This window comes from Lacerta agilis, chromosome 6 (assembly GCF_009819535.1).
Source record: "Lacerta agilis isolate rLacAgi1 chromosome 6, rLacAgi1.pri, whole genome shotgun sequence".
Lineage (NCBI taxonomy): Eukaryota > Metazoa > Chordata > Lepidosauria > Squamata > Lacertidae > Lacerta > Lacerta agilis.
Genome location: NC_046317.1, coordinates 20,005,673 through 20,027,613, shown reverse-complemented (window position 1 = coordinate 20,027,613; position 21,941 = coordinate 20,005,673). Strand labels below are relative to the sequence as shown.

General features: G+C 41.9%; 1 protein-coding gene across 1 annotated transcript in view; it reads left to right on the top strand.

Annotated features, from left to right (window-relative positions):
• The first annotated feature begins 2,466 nt into the window (after nt 1-2,466).
• Nucleotides 2,467-21,941, top strand: part of LOC117047867 (loricrin-like) — a 48,513-nt gene continuing 29,038 nt past the window's right edge. Inside the window, exons 1-24 of the mRNA XM_033151095.1 lie at nt 2,467-2,481; nt 3,480-3,530; nt 3,778-3,819; nt 5,076-5,105; nt 6,301-6,333; nt 6,750-6,782; nt 9,034-9,062; nt 9,487-9,522; nt 12,220-12,376; nt 14,064-14,096; nt 14,397-14,435; nt 14,721-14,759; nt 14,879-14,917; nt 15,054-15,092; nt 15,228-15,263; nt 16,099-16,143; nt 16,319-16,363; nt 17,185-17,244; nt 17,956-17,994; nt 18,949-18,987; nt 19,225-19,260; nt 20,044-20,082; nt 20,318-20,353; nt 21,131-21,153. Coding sequence (XP_033006986.1) covers nt 2,467-2,481; nt 3,480-3,530; nt 3,778-3,819; nt 5,076-5,105; nt 6,301-6,333; nt 6,750-6,782; nt 9,034-9,062; nt 9,487-9,522; nt 12,220-12,376; nt 14,064-14,096; nt 14,397-14,435; nt 14,721-14,759; nt 14,879-14,917; nt 15,054-15,092; nt 15,228-15,263; nt 16,099-16,143; nt 16,319-16,363; nt 17,185-17,244; nt 17,956-17,994; nt 18,949-18,987; nt 19,225-19,260; nt 20,044-20,082; nt 20,318-20,353; nt 21,131-21,153 — 1,013 coding nt within the window. The remainder of the gene's footprint in view (nt 2,482-3,479; nt 3,531-3,777; nt 3,820-5,075; nt 5,106-6,300; nt 6,334-6,749; nt 6,783-9,033; nt 9,063-9,486; nt 9,523-12,219; nt 12,377-14,063; nt 14,097-14,396; nt 14,436-14,720; nt 14,760-14,878; nt 14,918-15,053; nt 15,093-15,227; nt 15,264-16,098; nt 16,144-16,318; nt 16,364-17,184; nt 17,245-17,955; nt 17,995-18,948; nt 18,988-19,224; nt 19,261-20,043; nt 20,083-20,317; nt 20,354-21,130; nt 21,154-21,941) is intronic.

The following is a 21,941-nucleotide window of genomic DNA, read 5'->3' as shown; positions in this document are numbered from 1 at the left end:
TTGCACTCTTAGTTCTGAGTTCAGTTCTACAGTCCACCTGTCGATGGCCTTTTCTCCCACATTGCCAACAGATTAATTCAGGCCTTTTACCCTCACTATATTTATTTACTTTTCCCTCAGTCTCCCCCGTTGTCATAGTCGTGTTATGGGGAACATTTGCATTGGCGGGAAAAATTTTCTTGGCAGTTTCTGTGGTAAACTTTGTGGGCGGTTGCATTCTCTTAAACTTATTTGTTTCCCACTGTTTGTCCTTATATTTTGGGGCATCATAAGCGTGTTCTCGGATTTCATTTATTTCATCTGCCAGATTAGCAGCTTCCCGGATGGTTTTAGGTCGTCTTTCTTTAATTAAATACTTCAGATGGGTATTAATCGTGTCATAAAATTGTTCTAATGCGAACACCTCTTTTATTTTCGCCACAGAATCAGCGCCCTCCTGTTCTAGCCACTTGTTTAAATAATTTGTAGTTTTAGCTCCTAGTTGAGCAAATGTTTCCTCACGCACTTTTGTTATTGTTCTAAATTTTTGTCTCAGTTGTTCTGCAGTAATTCCGAATCTGACATAAACCAACTGTTTAAATGCTTCAAAATCTTTAGATTGATCAGATGGCATTTGAGAATAAATCTCTGTTAATGTTCCACTAATACGAGCTCTCAGTATTTGCATTTTCTCCTCATCTTTTACTTCAAAATCTTCGCAAGCCCTCTCAAAAGAAATGATAAACGCTTCAGGATCGTCTTTATCTTTGAAGTCAGGGAATCTTTTAAATCCACCCTGCTAGGATTTTGTGTGGAACTATTGTTGTTGTTTCTATTTTCTACAGCTGATAATTCAAGTCTTTTCATTTCTAGTAAATATTCTCTTTCTTCCCGTTCTCTTTCTCTCTCAATAGCTAAGGTCATTTCTTTCTCTTTCAGTTCTCTCTCTTTTGCCTCAGCTTGTAATTTTAATTCTCTCTCTTTTGCCTCAATAGTTAATATCATTTCCTTCTCTTTTAGTGCTCTTGCCTCTCTCTCTCTTTCAATATTTAAGGTCATTTCTTTCTCTTTTGCCTCAGCTTGTAACTTTAATTCTAATTCCTTCAGTTTATATTCTTGTTCTAACTTCCATTTCTCAAATTCCTCTGAGGCTTTAAAACTAGTCCCCTCAGCAGGATTTTTGTTAACTGTTTCAGTACTGGTTTCTTCCATCTGGGAAACCCCATTTTCGTCTTCAGAGCTTTCTACTTGTGAGTCCCTAAGAGCTGTTTTTGTCTTCCTAGGTGGCATTTTCTATTTATTTGGTGGTATTATTTCTGTACTTAAAGCAAGGATGTTTCAGTTAAACTATTTCTTCAGGCTCAGTTTCCCCAGTTTAGGTCCAAAGTCACGCCTAAAGTTACCTCAGTGCACTTTATCCAGCATACTTTTCCGACCTCTCACTATAAACCTTTCTGCCTGAAATAGTTTCAAACGCAAAGTATCTTTGTAACTCTCTCACAATCTCACAGTCTTAGGCGCTATCACACCACAACCCTAGGGCCAGGTAATTCCTCTCTGAATTCCCCTTCTCCCTTTCCAGGTGTATGCGATCCCCTTCCTGACTAGATTGTAGAGTCTCACAGAAGTTTGCTTAAATCGTCTTTAAGCCTCACACTTCACACAATGCGTCACCCTTAAATCTTTCTTGTACCTTGGCACTTCTTGCCAACACTTTAGATCTTTGATCTCAACGTGACCACCACTTTATGACTATCTTTCGTCCCGACGCTGCCACCACTTTAATGTCGCGGGCCCTTCGCCCTGTACAGCCCACCCCCGGACGTTTTACGGTCTATGAGTGCTGCACCAACGACAAACAGTCCCCAGCTGCCGCCCTTCAGACTACTAGCTGGATCCTGCTTACTCCATTCACCACAGACGAGGATATTGTGAACTAAAAGATGTTTATTGCGTACAAAGCTTGTGGTTGCTGATAAATAAAAGGTTGTTCAATAAGCTAAAAACAGTTGTCCTATACCGGCCTAATACCTCTAAATATTACCGGCCTAATACCTCTAATAGTAAACTAAATATCAATAACAACGCGTTTCACAATCTCTTTATCCTCTCTGCTAACATCCACCTAAGACTCTAAACTCCCAGCTCTATCTCTTGACTCACACTTCAACTCCAACTCTAACTCCCCGCACTTAACTTCCTCCTGCCCACACTTCAACTGCCTTACTGTCCACTGGGAGGGGTGTTTTATACTCAGGCTAAGCCCGCCCCTGAGGGTTCTAACTGTCAGAAAAGTTAACCCCTACCTGGCCTTGGGCTAGTTCTCCACACCCCCAAGCCACCCCATATACTGGGATTACTGCTATAAATATTACCACTGCTAATTTCTGTATGCAAACACTTATACCTGACAAAAATGCCACACAGAGGTATTGTGAACAGAGGCTATGCTTGATCAGACATGGCCTCTGTTCACAAGACTCAAACATGAATCTAGGGCAGGTGAGTCCAATATTTGAAACATGGGGCATTTCCTTATACCAAGTCAAGCTGTTGGCCCATCAAGCTGACTGGCAGAGGGCCCTCTTGGGTTTCAGACAGGAGATGTTCCCAGCTTTATCCGGACATACTGGGAATCAGGACCTTCTGCACTCAGTGCAGGTGTTCTGCCACTGAGCGACATGCGGCCCTTCTTCATATTGCTCCTCCTTTCCTATCTTGAACTGTACATACATTTATCACATGAGCAGCCTAAGTAAGTTATCCCTGCTTACGTGGAAGCAAACCCCATTAAGTTCAACAGGGTTTACTCCCAAGGAGAGTGGGTGGAATTACCGGTACCGCTCAAATGATGCAGAGCAGCAGAACAATGTGAAATAAAATACGGGGTAAGCTGAATAAGCCATTGCGTCTTGTTCATGCCATGAAGGAGGGTTATGGAAATTCTGTTACTTAACAGTTGTGCTTGATGGACAGAGCATCTCATTTTCATTCCTTATTACTTTACAGGGTTCAACGTTTTCCTCTCAGGGTGGTAGCACTCAAGGCCAGGTAAGCATTGCTTTCCTCAATATGTTACTGATTTCATAGGCTCACTTGCCTTCACGATAATCTTGAGTCTTGCGCAACCACACGCAACTGCTCAGAGCAGAAATTTACACCTACACAGAGAAACGAGTACAACGATTCCTTCCGGTGACTCCTTGATTGCGTGAATTAGTGCAGTTCTGTGACAATATACATCTACATAGTCCGATACGAATTGCAAAGAAGGAATTCACTGCTGCCACCCTTGGTTCTTCTCACGGTACCTTGTTTTCCATGTGTTGCATTCCATGCCCTTATCTTTTCCTCATTTATGTACCAATCTTAACAGCACGCAAAGCTATTTGCGTGCCCAGGCAAACTGGATGGATTGCAATGAAGACACTGCAGTTTTCTATGCCTGCATTGAATAAAGTGTTTGACAAAGAAATAACCTGTCCTTACTTCCTTTACAGAGAGTTATAGTGTACCAAGGAGGTGTCAAGAAAGGTGGTGGATGCCTTGCGGTAAGCAGACATTTTTCTGTTCTCATTTAAAACCTTGTCCCTGTGCAATTATTGTAGTTGAAAATCTAGGCAGCCTTTGTGGGAGTTCTGTATTCTGTATATATTCAACCTTTCCCCTCCCCCTGCATCTACTTCAGTTATCCTCAGCCGCCAGAACCCATATTACTGTAGGCCATTAAAATCCATTTACTAGCAGACCAAAACAAAGAATCATATTACACTAGTTCTCTGTTTTTTTCCCATACAGGGTGCCACTGCTAGTATCTACAACAAGTATGGCTGCTACGATGTAAGCATTCTCCTTCTTTTCCTAATAGAAGTTGATAGTTACGGTTAGATATGTGATGGGTGGTTTGTGTCGTAAGCAACAAGTGAATAGTCATGCAAGTGAAAACCTCCACATTGTGTCTTCAGCGTTAGCTCATTTGGATGTCTAAAATCTGAATTAGATTCTCTCCCCCCACCCCCCACCAACAAGGATTTCCCCAAGATCTACATATTTAAATTAAAGGTTAATCGGCAACAAAATGTCCCTTAATAAACACCGTTTTCCTGAATTCTTGCCATCTCTCTTTAAAGTTACCATTGCAAATGGGTTTAATTTCATAACGTAGCAATTTGTTGAAATGTGTGGCTTTTATCATGAAGTAACTGAAGTTTCTTTTTTATGTAGCCTCATGTAAGCTATGGTAGCGGCACTTCCTATGGACAGGTGAGGAACTAGCAATCAACCCTTCTTCTTCTTCTTCTTCTTCTTCTTCTCTTCTTCTTCTTCTTTTCTTCTTCTGCAATCACTCATAGCTGAGTAAGATTGTCTTCCATAAACAAACTTTTAACAGTGAGTCCGTAAGTGACTGTGGATGCCAATTCTGGATCTACACATCCTTCCACAGTGGGGACATAGGTTTCCGGGTGGGAATTGATCATGGTGAGGGTTTTCCAAGCATGCCTTCCTCTTTGCACGTTTCTCCCTTTCGTCCTGAGTTAAAGTTTCTTCAAAGCCCATGACACCTTTGGTAAAGGCTGTTCTCCAACTGGAGCTCTCGCAGGCCAGAGCAATCAACTAGTACTGCTGCATCAAAGGTGTCCAAAAATGTGGAGCAGGCCTCCTAGAAAGGGAGTACTAGGGCAAGGATGAGGGACCTGAAGGCTGGGGACCAAATGTGGCCCACAGGCACACTGTCTCCATAGGCCACTCCTCTCCCCAACCCTACTGACACCCTGCTTGAGTGTTTTGGCCTGCTTGGAATGTGTCCTTGAACTCCAGTAATGCTTCTTGCTTGCTTGGATGGAGGATAGAGGGTGGGTGGGTGTAGAAACTAGCCTGCTATAGAAAGCTAAAATACCCATTTACTTCTGACTCGGCCCACCACTAGCATGCAGCCCCTGAAATATTGCCCAGAAGGGGCTGTGGCCCTTCGGTGGAAAACTGTTCCCTATTCCTGTCCTAGGGGACATAGGGAGTACTCCCTGATGCTTCCAGCCCAGTCAGCTGAGCACAAGGGAACAAAAGTATTCAATGTTTGCTTTCTGTTTTCCTTACAGTCCGTTTCAACTGTTTCAAACCAAGGGAAGGTATGTATCTCTTTCTGAACTAATTTCCTACTGATTTAAGCAACAGCTGGGGTGAAGATCGGTGCAGCCATTCTGTCCTCAGTAGGGATGGCTCAAGATGTTTTGCTACCTGAGGCAGAACAGGAAATGTCTTTTGAATTCAACCCAATTTAACTTGTCATTTGATGATTATTACTTTTTGGCAGGTCATAGTGTATGCTCCCAGCCAGCCTACCCACCTGAAGTAAGCTCTTTTAAAATATCATTTTGTGCTTTGAGGTTTTTATTAATGTGGGAAAAGTTATTTGGGAATGGCTAATTGTTTGTATTTCTGTTGTTTTCACAGCGCAACACATACTCATCGGTAAGAATATTTATTTTTCTTGCTGTTAAGCAAATTCAACACAAGAATTCTTTCATTGCTGGAATTATTTCTGGAAGTGATATTTAGGCCTGTGGAACTACAACATATGTTGTACTAGAGCTGCTAATTTTATTTTGCAAAATCTATTTTTAAAAAACACGTTTTTGAGCAATTTATAAGAAAATTTGCCAAAACATCCACTTCCAACAAAATCTACGCTTCTTGCCTACGTCCGGATTTTCCCAGATATTTCAGCAATTTCCACCCAGACACAGCTTCTGACAGCCGAATCCCAGCTGTGTCCAGGAAATTCGGGACATATGCCAACCCTATGTTGTACCCTGCTTTGATTTCTTACTAAATGCCCAAGCCAGTCAAAATGTATGAAATTGTGCAAAAACATTCTCAGTCATTTGAAGAGAAGTGGTTTTCATGAAATGCCCCTTGCAAAACAAAAAACAAAAAAACCAACCTATTTTGTTAATTTGTTTAGCTGATTCTTCAGCAAGATAAAATCAGTGGGGCTTACTTCTGATGAATCACATATAAGTTTGCACAGTTCATTCCTGAAACAACTTTGGGGGCTGTGTTCAAATAAAGCATCATTTACTTTTTTGCTGGACACTCTCATTTCATCGCTATGCCTAAAAGTCTTTATAAACAATTCATTTTTATTTCCGTGAAACGGCTTTGGGTTTATTCCCTTTCAAGCAGCTGGTTTGTTTTGACAAAAGAAACATTCTTCCAACCTCTCTTCCTAATCATCATCACAGCACAAAGTCATGACTATGAGAATAATGATGTGATGTGTGCATACGCAGTACAAATAAAATGTTTCTGATTCCTTTTTAGCAACTTGCCAACTCTAAATACAAACACATTCAGGTAAGCATTTCTACTCTGCTTGCTGCAGGAACCCTCACTCTAAGGGAATTGCCATTTGCTCGATTGAGGACTAAAGAGTGGTTTTTCCTCACAGGGGTGGGGAGATGTGGGGCAAGAGGAACTGTAGATGAGCGCTATGATGCAAAAAAGTTATGAACGAAGCGAGAGGAGAGGATTAGGTTATTGTTTTGAACTGCTAGCTTGAGAGCTTGTGCTTAGAACACTCCGTTTGAGTGTAATGATGACTCAGGGTTCAAGATGTAGAAGCAGGATATTGTCCAGCAAATAGTAATAACAACACAGCACAAGGGATATCACTTTATGAATGGAGTACACACAAAGTTAGCAAGTATTTCAAGAAGGCAGGTAGGCCTACTCCTCTGTGTTGAACTAATTAGTTTCCGGTTCCTTTGCAGAGCACTATATATGGGGACAAAATCAAGGCTCAGGTACGTTGTTTTAGTTTTTCTTTGCCATTTATAGGCTTCTCTGCAACAATTAACAGCTTGATCCTGGTCCTTGTTTGCACTGGCAGATTATCCTGTGTTACTGAGGATGCTTTGCGTGTTCAGACCCAGAGACCTCCCCCCTAAATAAGACACATTTGACTCAAATTTTAGTTTTGGTTTTTGGCAGAATTTAGGTCCACAACTTTATTGATTACAGGAAAATGAGTGGTTGCATAGGCTCTGGTTCGACTAGCTCCCTACACCCTTGCAGGTAGCGCTGACCCAGAGCTGTATCGTAGGTCAGCCAAGGGTGAATACCTGAGACAGGTGAAAAGCCTGGGAACAGACTCTGTTCACTCCCCAGATGCTCACCTGGATTCAGACACAGGCACAACCCCCTTTTGGGGGTTGACCAAACCATGTTGAGTCCCTGGATTCCTTTAACGGAATACCCTTCACATGGAGATGGCGAGACTGTTCTCCCATCCCTATCACATGAACCAGTGCCTATCCGCAGCCTTACAAGTTGTGATGAATTGCTACGCAGCAGGCGAACCCAAATGGCCACAGCCAATCAGCCAAGTGGGGAAAATTCCTGCCGTGCCCCTGTCCCAACGACAGATGACGGCACAGCAAGGTCAGTCGCAAAATGCCCTAAAGTAGGGAGAGGTGGGCGGGTGTTCCGATGCATGAGCTGAAAGAGGAAGCTCTGGGGACATGTGCATGGGTTTATATAGGTCCCTCGATCCGTTTAGACTGCACCCCCATTGGCCAGATTAAACCCAGCAATGAGGGACCTACCAATCGGGGTTGTGGCTATCCAATAGACCCACCCACAACCAGGAGGTCAGTCTCCAGGTCTCACCACAACACATGCCCTCTTTTAGGGAGGACATGATTTCACAGAGTACTGTGGAAATATGTATCAAACACCTGAGCTACAGTCTAAATCGCTAACAGTTCAGGAGCCATGAAACCAGCACGTGCTGTTGCGATGGCTGTGTAATCCACCCCCCCCCCCCAAGATTGTGAAGAATTAGTAAATTCAGCATTGAAAGAAATTCAGCAAACTCCATGTCTCATGGATGAGAGCTGTAAACTTCCTCTCTTGGCCGCTGAAGAAACAATACGTAGCAAAATAAATAAATAAAAGTTGCGATCTGTTGGAGGAATATGGTCAAATGAGAAATGAAGAAAGACCAAAGTAGAGATATTGCCCATCCAAAGTTAACAGTCATCATCTCTCAGCCTCACTTTCCCATCTGTAAAATCAAAATACAACAACATAGCCTAAAGCTTGTGAAGAGGACCCCAAAGAGCCAAGGAATGTCAGACTTTTATTTCTTAAATGACACCCACCTCCAGCAACACAGTGGTTTAGTCATTCCAGTTGCCCTGAGCATGCTGGATTCTGACCTGTAAAAGTCAATTTATAAAGATATGGTGCAACCATGTGTGGAACAGACCTGATCTCTCTCACACACATCAGAATTTAGCTTCAGTGAAAGCGAGTGAGTTTTCAAGCACGCAAATTGCTATAGAATACTCATGGTTTTAAGCAGAGTTCAGATGCGTTATATCCTCTTTCTAAGAAAATTAGTTGCGATTATCTCTTTACATCTCTTTAATTATAATTGCACTTGCCCCGATGCTTTTGTAACAGTACAGATCATTGTTGTGGCAACTTGCTTTGGTTTATGAGAGGGAGATCGCCGATACATCTGTTCATGCAACAAATATATATTTTTCCCATTCAACTTTGTCACCTGGGCAGGTGTGTCATGTGACTAGTTTGCCATGGTTATATGCCTTCTGTTATTAAATTACATTTAATAAAAATTGTCTAGGGAAATCTTTGTAGCTATAGAACATGCTGCTGCCTGCACTTTGATTGCAAAATTGTTGTTGTTGTTGTTGTTGTTGTGTTGTTATCATCATCATCATCATCATCATCATCATCATCATCATCTTCTCCCCACAGGGCTCAAACCCCAGATGACATCCGAATAACATCCAGGTAACTATAGTGTAGCTTGCACTAAACCCTCTAAGTGACAAAAATTATACACAGTTGTGTTTCTCGGTAATGTTCACTTCGCATCACAAAACCAATTAGTGTTTATATTCGAGATCAGAAAATTTGATTAACAACAGTCTTGACTGTAATGCGTGCAGGATTTTATTCTAACATGGTGTTATATTGCATTTGAAGATTTGTTTTACAATGGCTTCTAGTCTCCCCCAATTATAGTGGACGACCTGGGCAAAGTTTGTGATAAGGTAAGTGCTGTTTCACCTCTGGGTTGGATACCAGCTAACCCACACATTGGCCTTTCGTCCAGAAATAAGTTTGGAAGGAAGACTATCTGAACGACCAATAATGCATCAAACTTCCAATAACTGCTTTAAGGACCAAGCATTTGTAAAACAAAACAAAACACCAGTGTATATGTGTCTGCAGCTGTATATCAGTACTGAGGAAATTCACAAAATGTAAATTATTACAGATAGTAACCTGTACTATGCATAAACCCCTGCTCCTAACTATTTCACTGTTTATTTTTGCAAATAAATGTTTTGTTTGGTCTTTAAGGTAACCTTATGCTCATCAGATAAACTTTTAAACAGATGCGGAAATTACTGCAAGTTAGCATATTAGTTGTGTTAATTCAGGGAGTAATTTCTGTCTTTTTCTACTTCACAGACCTCATCCTCCGACAACAGCCAAGCCTGTAAAATGGTAAGCACATTCATATGGCTGCAGCTTGATTTCTGCTCCTTTGAGGGATCTGTCTGTTAAAACACACAGAGCTCTGTGAGATTACCCTGTGTTGGAATGTTCCTCTTGTCTACTTGTATATTTGATAAGATTTTTTTGGGGGGGGAGTCATTAAGACGTTCTAAGCATACTAGCAAAGAGATTTAGCATACGTGGAGGAAAACTACAGCCAGCAAAACATTTTGCCAAAGCATTTAAGGCCTTGGCAAAACAAATACAGCAATTAAAGGAGAACACGACCAGAATGTGAGATTGCAGTACATCATATGACTGTGTCGTTAATTAGCCCGTACCAGTATATGTGAAATTACAACTCTGCCGACAATGAATGGGAATTGCTTTTCAAATGGTTTTTATGCTTTGTATTTGTTAATAGCCCACCCAACTGGATGGGGCAACCCAGTCAGATGGGGCGGGGTACAAATAAATTTATAATAAAATAATAATAATAATAATAATAATAATAATAATAATAATAATAAGCAGGTAGGAATCTTCTGCTTGTCTAGAGCTTCTAGTACAGTTCTAGGGGACCTTGGGTCCTTCAGCTGTTGCTGAACTACACTCCCATCATTCTGGGCCATTCTGCAGCTGATGGGAGTTGTAGTCCAACACATCTGGAGGGCCGGCGGTTCCCAAACCTGTTCTAGTACTTCCAATAAGGGTTTTGACAGATTAGTTTATTTCCAGCCGGGGTCACTTTTCACCCAATTCCTGTATAACTCCTGTGATTATCGTTTTTTTAACCGCATGAAGACATTCCACAAACTTTTTAAAAAAGATAGCATGGAAATCCACATTTTTTGGTATGCATTTTTAATAAAAAAAATAGAAGGAAGGCGGGGGAGAGCAAAGTCAGGCAGCAGTTCTTAAAGTTAAGAGTTGTTATGAAGGCCAGGTGGGATGGAAACAGGAGGAGAAGCAATATTAAGATGGTTTCATAGCAGAGCTGGTGGAATGGTCCTGCTTCCCTTCTTCTGCTCTGTGGACTAATGGAATGGCTGCTTCTAGTAGATAACAGTTGAGAAAGAGCCAAAGGCAGCCAGTGGAAAACCCTACTTCCTTTCTTCCTCTCTCTGCTGCAAGCTGTTGAAGCATTGCCTGCCATTTTTTTTCTACACAGCGAGATGACCAAAATATCTGTTTGTTTTGTTTTTTCCACAGAGTATACAGTCACAGGGAGGCGGTTCCTATGGCTCTAAGGTAAATAGCCGTGTATATTCCTACTGGTTTCTCTAGGAGTTCTTAGAAGAGGTTATTTAGTGGTGTAGAAGAACTGCTGCTGGATAGTTCCTGTCAGCCATGCTGCTCTGGTAATGTCAGAAACCCAAACGCACCTGAGAGGGACCCACCATGCTGCAGCTCGTCCTTCCCATTCAAGTTTTGTCCCGGTTTTCTGGGAGGGGCAGAGAAGGCGTGGGAAGGAGCTCTTTGTGCAATCCTCCCATGTTACAGTTCCCTCATCACAGAAATCTTCTACACGAACATTTCCACCCTTGCATGCATGCACAGTTCTTGGGATACATCCACAGAACCTTCTTCAAAACAACAACAACACATGCCTTGCGTCAACTGAGTTCTTGGCAGCAAGGTGTGTGTGCTCCCTGCAAACGGTTCATAAGTGCGATCGGTTTTTATTTTGATTATTTAAGCCAGTCATATATTGCCCAGTTACCCAAGTTTTTCAAGAGGGATTTGCACCTGCAGTTGCATCAGCGAGATCTAACTAGAGAAATGGTTTAAGATTATGTGTTCCTAAGTTTTAACTCACCCTGGGACCTTATGATGAAGGGTGGGTAAGAATTCAATAATAATTAGAATAACTACACATTTTAAATGCAGAAATTGGTTGTCTTGAGTCTTTTCACTGCCTGGATCAGAGCAAAAATGGCCAACATTAAGTGCATGTTCATAATGTTTTTCTGAATGCAATAAGTTCATGACACACTATGGTTTTCCAAAACATTTCCTGTAGTCTTAAAATACGAAGGAAATATTATTTGCTTAGTTATTCCTGTAGCCTGAAAATATGGAGGAAATACTCTTTTCAGCAGTTGGAAATTACCCCCTTGCCTTATAATTTCCATCGCCATACCTTTTGCAAATCTTTATTTATTGTTATTCATTCATTCATTCATTCATTCATTCAGATTTATAACTTGCCCTTCCTCCCCAAAAGTTGTGAAGAGCAGCTCAGAATAATAATAACGTTACTTAAAAACCAATTCAAAGCAGCTCTGTAACACGCTACAGGCAGCATTTAAAACCAGCAGCGTAAAAATATTCATAAAAAATTGTCCGGAGCCAGGATAAATAAGGAAGTTTTACATGGGTTTTATTGAATGCCGGTAAAAAGGGGGCCTGCCTGATTTCCTTTGGGAGACTGCCCCATAGGTGGGGTGTCGACACTGAGAATGGCCCATCTTCATGCTATTCCTATTGATGGACCACAGAAAGGGTCCCTCCCCAAGATAACAGATTTAAGGTTGAAAAGTACAGGTGATGGCGTTCTTTAATGTTGACACGGTTCTTTGTGTGTGTGTGTGTGCTTTAGCTGAGTGGATCCTCTACTTCGGTTGGTGGCAGTGGAGTCTCTATTACATTCGGTGGCAGTGGATCCCCCCGGCTCAGTTGGTGGCGGCAGATACCCTAATTCAGCTGGCGGCAGTGGATCCTCGCTTCAGTTGGCGGCAGTGGGGTCTCTGTTACTTTTGGAGGCAGTGGATCTCCTGGTTCTGTTGTTGGCAGTGGATCCTCGAGTTCGGTCGTGGGCAGCGGATCCTCTTCTAAAGCTGGAGGCAGCATCTGCGGCCAGGTAAGAATTGCCACAAATGCATGACAGAGGAACTTGCCAAAATTGTCTCATATCTTGTAGTGTTAAAGAAAGGTTTGTTTCATTGTCCACAGTGTAAGCAGATGAAGAAAACTGAATAATATGAGCACTGGTTTAATTGGACTTTTTTCCCTGACAAACACCTTTTTGTATCCATTCGGATTTATTGCATTGTGGGTGATGTTTCAAAATTTAAAAAAATCAGATTTCTATAATAATTTTTGCACCGTAAGTTGATAGAGTTATCATCAGTTGCCAGCAGCTTAGCTTTCTGCTGGTTCATTTTGTAAACCATAAAACATTTTATTCTTTGGCAAGCACGTAAAGCTGAATGCACACAAGTTAAATGCGCATAAATTGCAAGGTATTTGTATTTGTAAAAAACCAAAAAAAACCAAAACAAAACCAAGTGGAATATACCTTCTATGAAATAAGCCCGCTCACCTTTTCCGGTGGGTAGTGTTGCAGCCAGGGATCCAGGACACTGCATTGATCAGGTGTGGGGGCAGAGGGTTGATGCCGCTCATGTCATCCTGGCTGTGTGGCCAGCATTGGGTGGGGCCACACCTAGTGTGTCTCCCCTGGCCAATCAGTGCCAGTTGGGGGAGTGGCCACATGAGATTTAACCACAGCACGGCCAGGGGCCCTCCTCTCTTGCCCTTTCACTGGAGCTTTGCTCTGATATGACCTTGCTATGGACAAATATTAGCTGCCATATTGTTGGTGCCGGGTAAGAATTTTTTCCACTTGGCAAATTGGCACCAGCCATTTGGTTTTCGCCTGCCTTGCAGCAGTCATCACAACTTTGTGAGGTAAGCCTTTGTTTGGATAGAGGGGAGGTTGTAGCCTCCTCCTGCCCCTCCAGTGTGGTGTAGTGGTTAAGAGAGGTAGACTTGTAATCTGGGGAACCGGGTTCGTGTCTCCACTCCTCCACATGCAGCTGCTGGGTGACCTTGGGCTAGTCACACTTCTTTGAAGTCTCTCAGCCCCACTCACCTCACAGAGTGTTTGTTGAGGGGGAGGAAGGGGAAGGAGAATGTTAGCCGCTTTGAGACTCCTTCGGGTAGTGAAAAGCGGGATATCAAATCCAAACTCTTCTTCTTCCTCCTCCTCATTAAGGGTATCCTGTTAAAGGCATCAATTCTGTCCGATGCCTGGACATGGGCTAGGGCCATGCCACAACCCCAATGGGGAGGCTCTATATGATGTAAGTCATAGGGCTCTCCCTATTGGTGGTTTACCCTTAGATGGACTCCCTGCAAACAGGCAGGAGTCGAGATATAGTCTGGCTTTACCCAATGCATAAGCCAAACCGCTCACATCTGTAACCAATAAGGTTGTGGCCTATTTGAACCCATAAACCAAAATAATCGTGTCCGCGTGTTTATTATCCACTAGGGAACGGGCCTTGGCACGCTAATAAATACTGGTTGAAGAATCCATAGTAAATGTAAAAGGCATAGCTGATTTACCTGTGCAGGCCATATTTGTCTGTCTATTAAGTCTTTGTCAGCTTTATAATTAATGCCCAGTTAGTAGTTTACTTAATTGACACAATCTCTTCTCGACCAATGGAGTTGAAGATCGAAATAAATGTCCACCAGAAGTAAAAGTATGTTTTGTTTTTTGAGGAGGATGGTTAATATTAATGTTCATAATTTTCTCTTAGGGCTATACAACTGATGGCAATCCTTGCAAACCGGTAAGATTCCTCGGCTCTGAATTCTTTGAAGGCTTGTGTCCAGCGTGGATCTTAATATCGTGAAATCCTTTGCCCTGACTCGGCAGCTGTAATTTGTATTGGGATTTAGTCTCCTGGCCTTGCTTCTTGCCTACTAATTTGGTCCCCATATTTAAAAAGGGTGGTACAGAGAGAAATACCACATTTCTTGGGATCCCCACAGTGGGGGAAGCCAGCACCCCACCCTACTGTACCGAAAGTAGTGTAGACACAGGTCCACACTTACAAAATTAATGTTTTTATTAATTATTTTTCCCACAGGGTGGATCAACATCTCAGCAAAGTTCTGGAAGTATCCAGGTAAAAAATTCCTGCTGAAAATACTCCTTCATGTGGCATTTTTAATGGTTCTGATTTATCATAAATTTCTATATTATTCTTCGTTGTTTGCCTCCTCGTTGCAGTGATATAGCGTAATGTGGCTATATACAGGATACAGTCCTTGTTTGCTCCCTTTACAAATGTTTCATATTTTTGTTGGTGTTAAAGGTGCCAATCATATATATATATATATATATATATATATATATATATATATATATATATTCTGACAATATACAGTATTTTAAATTATTTGCTTTTCAGGGTGGATCATCATCCCAGCAAACTTATGGAAGTTCCCAGGTAAAGCGGCTCTTCATTTCCCTAGATTTTAACCCATTTTGCTAAAATAATAATACTGCATCATTTGCCATTTCCTTGTTTCCAAGAAAACACTGGTTTTTTTATTGTTTCCATTGTAGGGTGGATCATCATCTCAACAATCTTACGGAAGTAGCCAGGTAGAACTGTTTTGAACCTTCCTATACTGTATTATTATGGACTAAGTATTATTATTAATAATACTGCATCATTCGGTATTTGAATAGGTCCCAGTTTGTGAGAAAATACCTTTTTTGTTCCTTCTTTCCCTTGTAGGGTGGATCATCATCCCAACAAACCTATGGGAGTAGCCAGGTAGAGCTGCTTTTAACATTATTATTATTATTATTATTATTATTATTATTAATTATTATTATTACTGCATCGTCTGTTATATGAAAAGGTCCCTTTCACAAGTAAAGACGTTTTTCCTCCTTCTTTCCCTTGTAGGCGGGTTCATCATCCCAGCAAACTGGAAGCAAACAGGTAAATTGTGTATTGTGTCTTCACCATTAGCATTATGGTCTAGCACACATTTGGGTCACCTGTGGGCCTTTAAGTTGGACTACAAGTCTAAATTGGGACCATATTGCTGATTATAGGCTGTGCTGTCTGGGGCTGATGGGAGTTGAAGCCCAGTGGGCACAGGTTCCCCATCCCTAAACATGAAGAGCATAGGACCCAATTCTACATAGCTGCTGCTCCTCCCTGTACAAAAGCCGATAACGATTCAAAAGTGCACATTCGTATGGTTTATGCCTGCAAAGACCATTATGGGTCCATGTAACAGTTTCCAACGCTCCACCTCCTGGAAGGAGAATGCGCATTCTCACGGAGGTCATGACTGATGGTTTCAATTAAGTGTGCAGCTGTTGCCCATTTTATATTTGGAGAGTACCAACTTACTTTCAACTGGAAAATCATTTCGCTTCTCTTTTAGCAGTACTGGGGAAGAGCCTTTGGACCACGGGCTTTATTTGGCCCACTAGGTCTATTCAAATGGCACTTGAGGCCATTTTTAGTGAAATTTCCTCCCCCTGCCAATCACATGATGTCATTCCCTTCTCCCACCCTTATTTTCTTCCACTTTGGGCCCTTGGTCCAGAGGTTCCCCAGGCCTAATTATATTATTTCCTAGTCTGAATTTACTTGATTTATGGAATATATTTGTGTGTGTGTGTGTGTGTGTGTGTGTGTGTGTGTGTGTGTGTGTATGTATGTATGTGTATATATATATATATATATATATATATATATATATATATATATATATATATATATGAAGTAACTTGTTTTTTTCCTCCCTTCCAACTTTCCACAGGGTGGTTCATATTCTCAAGGAAGCAACAATAATCCTTGTGGACTGGTATGTCCCTTTCTCCTTATTTGTTAACTTAGTTTAAGATACTTGGCTATAAAGTGCCAACTTCCCTGCTGGCTTTTGAGGTTGGATCTTTAACTGATAGCATATTATGCATTACTTTAAGCAACAGTTTAAATAAACCAGAGTGCCTTAAAATGTATTATTATTTTCCTTCCAGGATGGTTATACCGGTAAAATAACCAGCAGTAGCAACTGTCCACAGGTAAAAACTCTATGTTTTCTATCGTCTTACACTAACAGGTGAAAACATCGAGCAAGGTGTCTGTGGATGGGAGTGTGCTATAGCTACACCAAATGTCCGCTGTTAAGCATTTCCAGTGTGAAAAGCAGGGAGTTTCTGCAGACCCCAAATGTTCACACACATCTGTTCACTGCTCTCTAATGCCCCATTTCAAGAGTTACTAAGTCCCTTTTTCCTTAATATGGGACCTCTTCCTAACTATGTGACCCCAGGCAATACCTGGCAGCTTTTGAAGACTTTTCTTTTCTAAGCAAACAAAACATTTCTATACCACCATTCAGACAGGGGAGGTGCTCTCTCTCTGTATATATATTTTGCTAATAGGATGCATAAATAGGCAAACACAATTGCCCTCGCTCCACATAATTCACTTCCACTGAAGCTTATCCAGTATAGTCGTACCTTGGTTTTCGAACAGCTTAGTTCTCAAACGTTTTGGCTCCCAACACCGCAAACCCGGAAGTGACTCTTCTGGTTTGTGAACTATTTTTGGAAGCCGAACGTCCGACGGGGCTTCTACAGCTTCCGATTGGCTCCTGCAGCCAATCAGAAGCCGTGCTTTGGTTTCCTGAATGTTTGGAAGTCGAACGGACTTCCGGAATGGATTCCAGTTCGACTTCCAAGGTACGACTGTACTGCCACCTGCTGCCATCTGGCTCCATGCAGGAATTGTAGGACTGTGCACTTTCAGAAGCACCCATGTGTCACTTAGTGGGGCTAAGCAGGAATAGCTGCTAATGTAATATTTGAATACTTCGAAGTAATGCGTGTTTTCTCCATAGAGCGGACAAAGTGGATCTTTTGGCAGTGGTGGCAGCGGTGGTAGCAGCCAATATGGACAGGTAAAAGCTTTCGATGTGTAATAAAACTGATGGATTTCCTAAAAAGTTTTATTCGGTTTCTGCTTCTAAATATATAAAGTAACTTAGTGCAGAGATTTCAAAGTGGCAACCAAATCTGTTTTGCAATTATTATTATTATTTATTTATTATTTATTTGTATAGGTTGGCTCATATGGCAGCAGCAACAGCCAATATGGACAGGAATACCTTTTTCATATATAGCTTATATAATATGTGCAATATATGTGCTAGTCATAGTATACAAGGCAAGGCTTTTAAGCTGTCTGCCCTGCTTTCCAGGCTCTGGGATGCTCTCGTGGGACTGTCCAAGTTTCCCTGAGATCTCACGAGAGCATCCCAGAGCCTGATAAGTAAGGAAGAGAGATTAAAAGTTATTTCTGCGCCAGGAAAGCACAGTGCAAAAAGAGCTTTTAAGCTCCTCACCTTCCATGCATTTAATCTGTGTGGTTTCAGCCAGCTGGCCTTCAACTGTGCAAGGTTGAAATCACGCAAGTTAAATGTGTGTAAGACATGATCGTACTGTATGCCAGATGTGTGGGATCTTTTTCATCCTGAGAGCCGCAGTCACTTCTGGGCAGCCTACCGAGGTCCACATGCCAGCATGCAGAGATATAAAAAATAAAATAGAAAGGAGTTTGTGGCAGCTATGTTAAAGTAATCCTTTTGTAGTAATAAATGTTTTCTCTGCAGAGTGGATCATACGGTGGTGGCAGCAACCAATTTGGACAGGTAAAAGCACTTATAATATACAGTTCATAGTTTATATAATATATGTACTAGTAATAGTACACTCTAGATGTAGGGGACATTTTTCAGCCTGAGGGCCACATTTTCATCTGGGCAGCCTTCTGAGGGCCACATGCCAGCACATAGAGATATGGGGAATAAAAGTAAACATGTAATAATAATAATAATAATAATAATAATAATAATAATAATAATAATAATAATAATTTTAGTGGCTTCCAGTACATATAAAAACATAATAAAACATCAGACATTAAAACCTTCCTGATACAGGGCTGCTTTCAGGTGTCTTCTGAAAGTTGTGTTGTTCTTTATTTCCTTGACATCTGATGGGAGGGTGTTCCACAGGGTGGGCGCCACTACCAAGAAGGCCCTCTGCCTGGTTCCCTGTAACTTCGCTTCTCGCAGGGAGGGAACCACCAGAAGGCCCTCAGAGCTGGACCTCAGTGTCTGGGCTGAGCAATGGGGGACATGGAGATGCTCCTTTGGGTATACTGGGCCAAGGCCATTTAGGGCTTTAAAGGTCAGCACCAACACTTTGAATTGCGCTCGGAAATGTACTGGGAGCCAATGTAGCTGTACTGGTATTAGGACTGGTGTTATATGGTCCTGGCGGCCACTCCAGCCACATTCTGGATTAGTTGTAGTTTCCAAGTAACCTTCAAAGGTAGCCCCACGTAGAGCGTATTGCAGTGGTCCAAGTGGAAGATAACCAAAGCATGCACCATGCACCCGTGAAACAGTCTGCAGGCAAATAGGGTCTCAGTCAGCATACCAGATGGAGATGGTAGACAGCTGCCCTGGACACAGAATTGACCTGTGCCTCCATGGACTTCTGTGTTCCCAATGTGCCTGTGACTGCAGGTCCAGGTCCAGAAAGTAGCTTTGTGCAGATATATTAAATGAATCCTTCTGTAACAAATGTTTTCCCTGCAGAGTGGATCATACGGTGGTGGCAGCAACCAATTTGGACAGGTAAAAGCACTTTTAATAGACAGTTTATAGAGTATATAATATATATGCTAGTAATAAGTATACTCTAGGTGTGGGGGAACCTTTTCAGCCCAGGGGGCCACATTCTTATCTGGGAAGCCTTTGAGGGCCACACGCCAGCCCACAGAGATTTAGGAAATAAAATTAAAAATAATATAGAAAGTATCTTTGTGCAGGTATCTTAAAGTAATCCTTCTGTAATGTATGTTTTCTCTGCAGAGTGGCTCATATGGCAGCGGCAACAAATTTGGACAGGTAAAAAGACTTTTAATAGCCAGCATACCCTAGTTGTAGGGAACCTTTTTCAGTCTTGAGGGCCACTTTCCCTTCTGGGCAGCCTTCCGAGGGCCACATGCCAGATATCATGGATTTGTTGAACACAGAGGAATAGTGGGAGGAACTAGCTGGGGAACCCCCAAGGGTTAGAAGACTCAGAGTGGTCAGAGGGAGAAGACTGGGAGGAGGAGGAGGTGTCGGAAGATGAGAAGGTAGCAGGATCTGGTGAGCAGAAAGAGGCTGTGGTAGAGGGAGGTTCAGAAGTAGGAGCTGGAAGCAGGAGAGGAGGAAGGCCAAGAGGCAGAGATGAGTCCTGGCTGGTGAAGAGGCATGGGTGTCTCCCTCTCCTGCTGCGACAAGCTCCCGTCCCCCAGCACCAGAAGAGGCATGAAAAGAGCAGAGGAGAGATTGGCTCCATGTAGGCACAGTCTTAGATTGCTTGGGAAAAGCCTTGGAGAGGAAGGGACTTAGATGGCTATGGAGAGGCAGGGACCTTCAGTCTTGGCAGCTGATTATTCATGAAGTAAGACCACTGGGAATGAGCTGCTCTGCTCATTAGGCTTAACACTGAACCGAGTCTGCGGAGGTTGTGTTTAGCTTAATAAGAGTCAACGCCATCTTAGAACCGTGTGGTATTGACTGGCATGGCTTTTGTGAAACCAGCAGACAGAGATATAGGAAATAAAATTTAAAATAATATAGGAAATAGTTTGGTGCGGATATATTAAAGTAATCCTTCTATAATAAATGTTTTCTCTGCAGAGTGGATCATACGGTGGTGGCAGCAACCAATTTGGACAGGTAAAAACACTTTTAATAGACACTTTATAGAGATATAATATATATGCTAGTAATAGACAGTATACTCTAGGTGTGGGGGAACTTTTTCAGCCCGGGGCCACATTCTATCTGGGAAGCCTTCTGAGGGCCACACGCCAGCAACACAGAGAGAGGAAATAAAATTAAAAATAATATAGAAAGTAATTTGTACAGATATCTTAAAGTAATCCTTCTGTAACGTATGTTTTCTCTGCAGAGTGGCTCATATGGCAGTGGCAACAAATTTGGACAGGTAAAAAGACTTTTAATAGCCAGCATACCCCTAGTTGTGGAGAACCTTTTTCAGTCTTGAGGGCCACATTCCCTTCTGGGCAGCCTTCTGAGGGCCATATGCCAGATGTCATGGACTTTTTGGACACAGAGGAATGGTAGATGGAACTAGCTGGGGAACCCCCAAGGGAAAAAGACTCAGAGCCTTTAATATGCAGGTTAAAGCATAATATGTGCTAGTAGTGGACAGTATATGCCAGGTGTGGGGAACCTTCTTCATCCTGAGGGCATAAAAAAGTGGATTATTTAAAATGTCCTGTCCATGCTAACACCCGCCTTCTCCACTTTCTGTTAAACAATATTTCTTTTAAGTCAAGGTGTCTCAGAATCATTCGTTTCTTTTCCCCACTGAAAAGTCCAAGATTATTATTATTGATAAATGCCAACCATATTATTTCTTTTGACTTTGCCTCCCTTAATTCCCACTACCATTACTCCTTATTGAGTAAATTCTTCCATCCCTGTCCATTAAAAAATCTCTCCACTGCGATCACATATTGGGTGAATATTCCCTATTATTTTTCTTATTATATATCCTTTAGTTCATGCCCAGTTCCGTAATGTTCAGATTCCACTTCCTGTTGTATTTCCATTTCCTGTTGTGTTTATGATAGTATCCTGATCTCCTCCTTCTATTTTTTATTTTTCCAGCCTTAAAAATAATATATAGAACGTAGGCTTGCGCATATATATATATATATATAAAGTAATCCTTCTATAATAAATGTTTTCTCTGCAGAGTGGCTCATATGGCAGCAGCAACCAATTTGGACAGGTAAAAATGCTTGTAATATACCATTTATTGAGTATATAATATACACTGGGGGTGGGGGCTTTTTCAGCCTGAGGGCCGCATTTCCTTCTGAGCAGTCTTCTGAGGGGCACATGTCAGCACACACAGACATAGAAAATAAAATAAGAGTAAGATAGGAAGTAACTGTGCAGATATATTCAAGTAACCCTCTTACAATAAATGTTTTCTGTACAGGGTGGATCATACGGTGGTGGCAGCAGCCAATTTGGACAGGTAATTTATATTTATCAACTATCTATCTATTTTCATAGGATTTTTATTTTATTTTTTTAAAAAAAACTGCTTCTGAATATAGAAAGTAGCTTAGATTGTGTACACAGCATAAATGTGGGTGCTGTGCCACCCCATAGAAGACATCCATTCACTTTGAATGCTGGTTGGAGGACAGGGCTCTGTGTCTGTCTGTGGTGTTTCATTGTGTGTGACTGTGTTTTATATCTGTCTACACGCACACACGGTTATGGTTCGCATCAAACACTACTGTGGGGCTCTTAGGCTGCGTCCCCCACCATACATGTAAAGTACCCCCCCGCCTCAACAATTCTGGGAGTTTCACAGACCTGCAGTTCCCAGCTCCCTTAACAAACTACATTTCCAAGGCTTGTGGTGAGGGTGAATGTGTGGTGTGTACAGACTCATAGGCTGTAGATTTTAAAGGTGGGGTCGGCAGAGAAACAAAGGTGGACCAACCAGCTCATCTAGTGCCCTGGCAGGTTGTGCAAAAGCAGAACTGTGC